At 41.8% G+C, this 10080-nt stretch overlaps 1 protein-coding gene across 2 annotated transcripts in view; it reads left to right on the forward strand.

Annotated features, from left to right (window-relative positions):
• KPNA3 (karyopherin subunit alpha 3) overlaps positions 1 to 10080 on the forward strand; it is a 112766-nt gene that overhangs the window by 42973 nt on the left and 59713 nt on the right. For both annotated transcript variants that reach the window (XM_017535887.2, XM_017535888.2), the window contains exon 2: positions 6267 to 6311. In XM_017535887.2, the coding sequence (XP_017391376.1) occupies positions 6267 to 6311 (45 nt within the window). The remainder of the gene's footprint in view (positions 1 to 6266; positions 6312 to 10080) is intronic.

Below are 10080 nucleotides of genomic sequence, written 5' to 3' on the forward strand. Positions count from 1 at the left end.
ATTTTCTCTACATTTTTGTTTTCAATTTCATTGATTTCTGTTTATTAATTCCTTCTGCTTGTTTTGGGTTTGTTTTACTTTTTATTTTGTAGTGTGTCGAAGTTGGGAGTTTTGATTGTTGGTTTGAGACTTTCTCTCTTTCCTAATGTTTGCATTAGATGCTTTAAATTTCTCTCTCAGCACTGCTTTAACCTCTTTTTCTGCTTTCCTTTCCCTCAGCATCTGATGTGATGTAATTTCCTTTTCTTACCAGTTAATAGTTAATAAGGCAGTCAGTATACTTGCTTTGGTTTGGGGTTTTTTTTTTTTCTTTTTTTCTTTTTTTGAGATGGAGTATTGTTCTGTCCTCCAGGCTGGAGTGCAGTGTGTGATCCTGGTTCACTGCAGCCTCTGCCTCCCAGGTTCAAATGATTCTCTGCCTCAACCTCCCGAGTAGCTGGGATTACAGGTGTGCACCACCACACCTGGCTATTTTTTGTATTTTTAGTAGAGATGAGGCTTCACCATGTTAGCTAGGCTGGTCTCGATCTCCTGGCCTCAAGTGATCCACCCACCTTGGCCTCCCAGAATGCTGGGATTACAGACGTGAGCCACCGTACCTGGCCCACTTACTCTGTATTTCATATATATGTCTTGTCTTCCTCTTCAATTTTGTGTCTACATTGTCAGGGCATGTAGCAGTTATATACCATATTTTATCCCTTATAACAGCTGTCCCCAACCTTTTTGGCACCAGGGACCAGTTTTCATGGAAGACAATTTTTCCATGAATGGCAAGTGGGGGAAGATGGTTTTCGGATGAAACTGTTGCACCTCGGATCATCAGGCATTTGTTAGATTCTCATAAGGAGCACACAACCTAGATCCTTCATACGCTCATTTCACAACAAGATTTGTGTTCCTATGAGAATCTAATGCCAACCCTGATCTGACAGGAGACGGAGCTGAGGCCATAATCCTCACCTCCTGCTGTGCAGCCTGGTTCCTAACAGGACATGGACTGCTGCTACTGGTTCATGGCCCGAGGACTGGGGATCCCTACCTTATAAGGACTATTTAATCTTAGTTCTACAGGTAAATAAATTCAGTTCTCACGGTCACCTTACATCATTGTCTCCCCAGTTAGTTTGGTTGTGTGGTGACCATTTTCTATTAAATTCTTCAAGATGTGCTCATATAAGCAGTAGTTCTTGAGTTGTGTTTGTAATAGTTGGTCTGCCACTTGTATACTTTAAATTTAGTGGTTTTGACTGGATATAAAGTCCTTCATTCATATTTTCTTTCCTTGGTTACTTTACATCTGTTACTCCATTGTCTTCTAGCATAAAGTGTTGCTGTCAGAGTTGTTGATGACTTTGATTTTACCTTATAAATCACTAAATATTTTTTGCCTGGTGTCCGGATACATTTTTCTTTTCTTTTTGGAAATCCATTAGTTTTACTTGTATATTTCTCAGTGTTGGTTTTTCTGGATAGACTCTCCAGGTACTTGGGTGCACTTTCAGTATTTCAGTTCAACTCTTCTAATTACAGGAAGTTTTTATTGATTTATAGTTTTAGGTATTTGCTCTATTTCACTGGTTCGGTTTTCTTATTTGAGAACTCTTTATTATATGAATTTAAAATCTAAGTGCCTTTGTTGTCATTTTCCTTCTGTTAATTTTTACCTTCATTTCTGATTCCATTTTTTTTTCTTTCTATAGTCTACTTCTCTTAAGCATTATCTGTTGTGTATTGGCTCTTAAAATTTCTCTGGCTACGTTCCTTTCTGAAATATATTTTTCCTTTATTTCTAATTATTTTTTTATTTCTAGGACCTCATTTCTGAGTTTTTCTAATTCTGATTGGTAATATTCTTTCACATTTTCTATCATTTTCTAGGATAGTTTTAATGAGTTTTGTTCGTATGTCTTTTTAACAGGCTTTCAATAGCAACACTGTTTCTTATTCTCGTTTCTTATAGCATGGGATTCAGCGTCAGTCCTTTCCTGTCCATTTTTTGATAGATTTTCCTGAACTTTTAAGAATGAGAAGTGGGTCAGGATAGCCTTTCTAGCTTCACCACTCAAGATCTTTTTCTTCTGTTGTTTGTTACAAGATGATTTTTTTTTTTTTTTTGAGGGAGTGGCATTGGCATCCTATTTTCTGAGATCTGGCTCTGTTCTTTGTAAGGAGTTGCCCAGGAAGAGGACTTAGTTCTTTGGTTTTGAATCTAGCGCCATCATACTTTACAATGTTGGTGTGTACAATAGATCACTTCCATTTGCAACTGTTCTCAGTTGCCTTTCCAGAGTCTCTAATCATTCATGATTTGGAATTCTCTTGTTCTCAGGTTCTTCTCTCACCCCATTATTTCTGCCCTTCCATTTTCTTCTGCATATATGCCGGCACTATAGGAGTCCTGTAGCTGGTGATTTAACCAGACCCTGCTTGTATTTGAGAATTTGTTGGAATACTTTGTCTCCCAACCTTGTAGGTTTTGTTTGTTTGCTTGTTTAGGGGACAGAGTCTCTGTCACTCAGGCTGGAGTGTAGTAGTGTGATCATGGTTCATTACAGCCTTGACCTCCTGGGCTCAAGCCATCTTCTTGGGTTAGCCTCCTGAGTAGCTGAGACCGCAGGTGTGCACTACTACACCTGGCTAAGTTTTTAATTTTTTTCGTAGAGACAGTGTCTCACTATGTTGTCCAGGCTGGTCTCAAACTTCTGGGCTCAAGCATTCCTCCCGCCTCAGTCTCCCAGATTTCTGGGTTTATAGACATGAGCCACTGTGCTGAGTCCTCTTGTAGATTTTGTCTGTGGAGTTTGAGTCTGGCTATTCTGATGACATTTTTTGTGTGGGACAGGGGATACCAAGACATGAAAAAATTCATTGACATGTTTTATTCAAGAGAAAGATGATGCAGGTTTTGCATTTTAAAAAGAACCCCCCAGCTGCATTGTGGAAAATTGATTCAGTGCATTTAAGGAGACTGATTAGGCTATCTTAGTAGTCCAGATTAGGTAATGGTGGTTTACTCTTGGATAGTGGCAGTGGAGCTGGGAGGCTTGAATCCTATGTTGGTGACTTGTTTGATTTTTAAAGGATTGAAAGAGTGAGTAGACAGGGATAGTCTTCCAAGATTAGTCTTTTGCAACTATCTGTATGGTTGTACAGTTTCCTAACATTAGGAATATTGACAGGAGAGGAAATGTGGGGATTTTATTGGTGAGGACGTTAGAAAGGGAACAAGTATATTAGTTTTATGCATGCTAAGTTTGAAGCCTTACAACAATCTCTCCTCCAACCCCTAACACATATATGCACATATTTTAATTCTATAGGGAGGCTTTTTTATTTTTTTTGAGATGGAGTCTCACTCTCGCCCAGGCTGGAGTGTGCAGTGGTACAATCTTGGCTCACTGCAACCCCCGCCTCCTGGGTTTAAGCAGTTCCCCACCTCTCAGTTTCAAGCAGTTCTCGTGCCTCAGCCTATCGAGTAGCTGGGATTACAGGTGCATGCCACCACGCCAGGCTAATTTTTTTATTTTTAGTAGAGACAGGGTTTCACCATGTTGACTGGTCTCGAACTCCTGACCTCTGATGATATGCCTGTGTCAACCTCCCAAAGTGTTGGGATTACAGGTGTGAGCCACCGCACCCAGCCAGCTTAATGCATTTTTATCACTCATTATTACTCTCATTTCCACTAGACCAGGTGTTGGCAAATCTTTTTTTTTTTTCCCCTCAAGACAGTATCTCACTCTATTGCCTAGGCTGAAATGCAGTGGCACGATCATGGCTCCCTGCACCCTTGACTTCCTGGGTTTAAGCAGTCCTCCATCTCATGTCCCCCGAGTAACTAGAACTGTAGGTGCACACAGCCATTCTCAGATGATTTTTCGTTTTTTGTAGAGGCAGTATCTCATTGTGCCCAAGGCTGGTCTGCTAGGCTCAAATGATCCTCCCTCGGCCTCCCAAAGTGTGGGGATTACAGGTGTGAACCACTGCACCTAGTCTGCTAACTTTTTCTTAAGAGGACAAATAGTAAATATTTTAGCATTTGAGGACAAAGAGGTAAAAATAAGAACATGATGTAGGTACTTAATGTCATTTATAATGTAACCACTTAAAAAATGTAAAAACTGTTCCTGTTGGGACCTACAAAAACAGATAGCCTGCCAGATTTGATACACAGGCTATAGTTTGCTGATCTCTGTGCTAAACTGTGAATTCTGTACTTGCCTCATAGTTGGCAAACGTATTGCCCAATGTATTTTAAATGTATTGAGTGAAATTTTTGTTGAATGTGTGAAGGACTTATAGATTAAAAGCTTAAGAGAGAAAGTGGACTATAGATACTTGGGAGTGGTCATGAAACTAATTGCAGACCTGAGGGTAGGCGAGATCACTTGGGAAGAATATAAGGGAGAAGAGTCCATCTTTTTCTGTAATTTAAACAAAGAGCAGAATAAGTCATGACTAGCTCAGTGGTACTGAGTTAGTACCTCTTTTTAACTGACCTAAGCCAGTTTTGGCCATTTACACTTATATGATTCTTTTGGATGAATAAGTCATCTTTGATTATTAGAGATAGGTGAGGTTACATAATAGATACTTTTGCCTTAGAACTTTTGCTACCAGTGATTTATAGACGCAGTATTAGAATTCTGCTACATATATAAACGTACTAATAAGCAGTCACAAAAGTCATACAGCTTATTTCATGGGCATAGTACTTTTATACTGGAGATTACCACCTTATAAGAAAACTTCAACCCTAAGCAGATATCACAATGTTCTGACTAGGATTAGGTGATGCAATTCTTTAAGAAGGAGTGGAACAAATGATCAAGGGGGTTTCTAGACAGAGAAACTTCCCTGACGTTAAGCTGTAGGGCCTGCCAAATTCTTAGAGCCCAAATAGGTAGGAATTAAGGTGCCTATGTTTCTAGTCAATTCATATATCTTAAATGACAATTCTTCCTTAGCAGTAAAAATCTATTTCCAACTTTCCTTATGCTGGTTATCAAACCAGTGTCTGTAAATTGAGATATTCATATTTGAAGCACTTATTACCTGGGAGCTAACTCCTGTTTAGGGGTGTTTAAAATGTTACACTAATCACCTCTTAAGTGTAGTTTCCTAATTTAGTGTGGTTCTTCAGAAGTTAACTCACCACTCCTGTCTATACAGAAATATCTTAGTGTGAATTAAGATGTTAGAGCAGAAAATTAATTATATTTTGGAGTAGATATGTTGCCTGGGTCTTTTTGTTATACGTCATCCTATAATTCATAATAGTTAAGTGTTGCAAATATTGCAATGAAAAAGTATTTTTCTTTTCGGTTATAGGGAAAGTTGGAGTAAATATTCATTTTGGTAAAATTTTTAACAGTGGTACAGTTCTGATCTTCCAGTGAATAAAGATAGCTTACAGAGTTATCAAATAACACTTCATTAATGTAGGTATTTGAAGATTGTTCAACATTCGTTGTCATTATATTAAAATGGCAGTATATTCAAAGAGTCATATACCATGACCATAATAGCCTTTATTTAAACTAATTGTAGCTCATTATTTAAAATATAAGATGTATCAGTCCTTAAGATTACCAATTACTTATTTATTGAGATAAGAGTCTCACTCTCTCACCCAGGCTAAAGTGCAGTGGCATGATGTCAGCTCACTTCAACCTCCACCTCCTAGGTTGAAGCAATTCTTATGCCAAGGCATGCCACACCCAGCTAATTTTGGTATTTTTAGTAGAGATGGGGTTTTGTTATGTTGGCCAGGCTGGTCTTGAACTCCTGGCCCCAAGTGATCCTCCAGCCTCCTAAAGTGCTGCGATTACAGGCGTGAGCCACTGCACCCAGCCAAGATTAAATTACTTCTAACTCAGATACCTCAGATCTTATTATTTATTTATTTTTGAGACAGAGTCTCAATCTGTAGCCTAGGTCTGGAGTGCAGCGGTGCGACCTTGGCTCGCTGCAGCCCCCGCCTCCCAGGTTCAAGCAATTCTTCTGCCTCAGCCTCCCGAGTAGGTGGGATTACAGGTGCCTGCTGCCATGCCTGGTTAATTTTTTTGTATTTTTAGTAGAGCTGGGGTTTCACCATGTTGGCCAGGCTGGTTTTGAACTCCTGACCTCAAATGATTTGCCTGCCTCAGCCTCCCAAAGTGCTAAGATTACAGGCATGAGCCACCACGCGCCCAGCTGAGATCTTTATATACTAGCAGTATCAGTATTTTGATACATATATAATCTTTAATTTTCTTTTCTAGACAATGCGAAGACACAGAAATGAAGTGACAGTGGAACTGCGGAAGGTAAGGTTGATTTATGTTTAAAGAAATGTAGTTAGATTTTTTTGATGTTAAAATTCTGTATATCTTGAATAATGAAAATACTGTGGCAAGTTAATGGTCATCCCTAAAACCACACCTCATTGGATACTTTATCATGGTACTTATTCATAATAGCTTTCATTTACTCAGGGTACTGGCCCTGTGTGAAGCACTTTACCGTCACTGAAATTCTCATAACATCTGATGAAGTTAGATACTTTTTCCTTGACATCCTCTTTCTGTGGGCTTCCTTTCTCTTTCCCATGTAGTAGTTATACATACTTGTTAAAGACCAGGCATGGTGGCTCATGCTTGTAATCCCAGCACTTTGGGAGGCCAGGGCAGGCAGATCACAAGGTCAAGAGATTGAGACCATCCTGACCAGCATGGTGAAACCCCATCTCTACTAAAAATACAAAAATTAGTTGGGCGATGTGGCACATGCTGCATGCCATGCACACTGATAGTTCCAGCTGCTTGGGAGGCTGAGTCAGGAGAAACACTTGAACCCGGAGGTAGAGGTTGCAGTGAGCTGAGATGGTATCACTGCACTCTAGCCTGGCAACAGAGCAAGACTCCATCTCAAAAAAAAAAAAAAAAAAAAAAAGTTACACACACTTGTTAAAGATATTTAGAAAAATAAATAAAAGTAGAAAAACCTTGTATTTTCCCAACTGGATGCAACTGATATTAAAATGTATTGTATTTTTTCCCATTATTTTTGGAGGATTTTAGAGTTACCTTCATCAGATTGTGTTTTCTTTTTTCTTTTTTTGGGACAGTGTCCCACTCTGTCCAGGTTGGAGTGCAGTGGTGTGATCTTGGCTTACTTCAGCCTTGATCTTCCAGGCTCAAGGGATCCTCCTGCCTCAGCCAGCTGAGTAGCTACCACTACAGGCACACCACCACACTCAGCTAATTTTTTTTTGTTGTTGAGACAACGTCACACTATGTTGCCCAGGCTGGCCTTGAACTCCTGGACTTGAAACAGTCCTCCTGCTTCTGTTGGGATTACAGGCATGAACTACCATGCCTGGCCCCAGATTGTGTTTTCATATTTGAAACCAATATTTACATTGCTATTCTAGAAACTCTATATACATGTATCTATACTTGTGTATTCATTCATTCATTCATTCATTTTTCTGAGATGGCGTCTCACTCTGTTGCCCAGGCTGGAGTGCAGTGGTATGATCTCAGCTCACTGCAACCTCTGTCTCCCAGGTTCAAATAATTCTCTTGCCTCAGCCTCCTGAGTAGCTGGGACTACAGGTGTGTGCCACCATGCCCGGCTAATTTTTTGCATTTTTAGTAGAGGGGGGGTTTCACTGTGTTAGCTAGGATGGTCTTGATCTTCTGACCTCATGATCCACCCACCTCGGCCTCCCAAAGTGCTGGGATTACAGGCATGAGCCACCGTACCTGGCCACATGTGTCATTTAAACAATAAATTTAAACATTTCAGATCTTTGGTGTTTGTCTTAGGTTAGATTATTTTCCTCATCTAATTCACTCCTAAAACTCCTTCCTATATTAAATTACCATCTTGGGCCAGGTGCAATGGCTCACGCCTGTAATCCCAGCACTTTAGGAGGCCGACACAGGCAGAACACCTGAGGTAAAAAGTTCAAGACCAACCTGGCCAACATGGTGAATCCCCATCTCTACTAAAAATACAAAATTTATCCAGGTGTGGTGGCACGCACCTGTAGTTCCAGTTACTCAGGAGGCTGAGGTCGGAGAATCGCTTGAACCCAGGAGGCAGAGGCTGCAGTGAGCTGAGATTGTGCCACTATACTCCAGCCTGGGTGACAGAGTGAGACCCTGCCTCCAAAAAAAAAAAATTACCATCTTGAAACTTTTCAGTTGTAGGGAGAAGGAAGGAGGTCTTGATTCTGAAAGTACACATTCTCTTAGAATCACTAGAACTAAATAGATTTGTGCATTTATTATTTAATTATTTTAAGTACACACTTTATTTCATACAGTGGCTAGGTAGCTCTTCAAATCTATAAAGTTTTACAACAATATTGCCAGAAGCTCATTTTAACTCCATTCATAAAGCCTTCATCAGAAATGCATTTAGTTATCCAGCCAAGCATTACTATTTGAGCAATTGTCTCATGGAGATGAACATTATATAAATAATCACATAACCAAATATATTCTTACAAATTGTGAATGATGCTATGGAAGAAAAATAGCCATGAAAGTTAACAGGGTGAAGTTTTTTAAAACTGGGCATTCAGAGGGGATCCAATATGGCCGTTTAGGAACAGCTCAGGATTGCAGCTCCCAGTGAAAGTGCAGAGGGTGAGTGGACGCCACATTTTTATTGCCCACAGACTAGGAAATTCCCAGGTGGAGGAGTTCCACGGGTCACCAGCGTGGCTGTTTCGGCCAGCGCGGCTGTGTCGGCCAGCGCTGCCGCTTTGCCCCGCGCGGCTGCTTTGTCAGTGCCCCGGCGCAGCGGTTCTCTGTACAAAATACACTGGTCCAGGTGCCCTTTTGGCTGGCGATTGGAGCCACGGGAAGTCACCCATTCATCTGCTTAAAAAGGGGACTGAACAGGGAACCGGGACAGTAGATTCCAGGGCAAAAAAAGTGCCACGAATCTCAGTGTTGCTGTTTAAGCCAGCGCAGTGAGTCGCTGCACAGGAAAACACACAGAACCCGGCGCCTCTTCAACAGGCGACTGCAACACCAACTTAAAAAAAAAAAAAAAGCCTCTGAGGCAGGGAGCTAGGCACTTGGCTGGTCCCACCCCCACAAAAGAACAGCAACCAGGAACTCTCTGGATTGAGAGTTTCACAGCAAAAGCAGCTAAGCCTGGGATGGTCCAGCCCGTGGGGGAGGGGCGTCCGCCATTACCGAGGCAGCCCAACACTACGGAGGTAGTCGGCCAATGCTGAGGCAGCCTGCCGTTGCCAAGGCAACCCGCCGCTACAGAGAGACTCCGCCTTAACAGAGGCGGGCCACCATTGCCGAGGCAGTTCTAACTACACCCATATAAACATGACTGCCGGGAAGTTCACTCGGCAGCTGGGCGGAGCCCACAGCAGCTCAGCAAAGCCTCTACAGGCAGACAGTGACTAGGCTGCCTCCTTGCTGGGCAGGGCAGCTCTGAAGGAAAAAAAAGAAGGCAGCAGCCTAACGGAAACTCATAAATAAAGCCCTAAATCCCTGGGACAGAGCACCTGGGAACAAAAAGCAGTTTATGAGTTCTGCTGCAGCAGACCAAAACTTACCTGCCCAGCAGCTCTGAATGAACAATGGAGCTCACAGCTCAGCATTTGAGCTCTTATAAAGAACAGACCATCTCCTCAAGCAGCTCCCTGACCCCTGTGTATCCAAAGAGCCACCTCATAAAGGAGAGATCAGATTGACACTTGGCGGGTATCCTTCTGGGACAAAGATAGCAGAAGAAGAAAACTGGTAAGAACCCTTACTGTTCTGCAGCTGCTGCAGGTGATCCCCAGGCAAGCAGGGCCTGGAGTGAACCTCAGCAGACCTACAGCAGAGGGACCGGACTGTCAGAAGGAAAACCAAGAAACAAAAATAACCTCATCATCAACAAACAGAACATCCATTCAGAGACCCAATCTGAAAGCCAGCAACTACGAAGACGACAGGTGGATAAATCCATAAAGATGGGAAGAAACCAGCGCAAAAAGGATGAAAACACCCGAAACCAGAACACCGCTCCTCCTACAAGGGATCGCAACTCCTCACCAGCAAGGGAACAAGGTTG

The sequence above is a fragment of the Cebus imitator genome, unplaced genomic scaffold, assembly GCF_001604975.1.
Source record: "Cebus imitator isolate Cc_AM_T3 unplaced genomic scaffold, Cebus_imitator-1.0 Scaffold94, whole genome shotgun sequence".
Taxonomy (NCBI): domain Eukaryota; kingdom Metazoa; phylum Chordata; class Mammalia; order Primates; family Cebidae; genus Cebus; species Cebus imitator.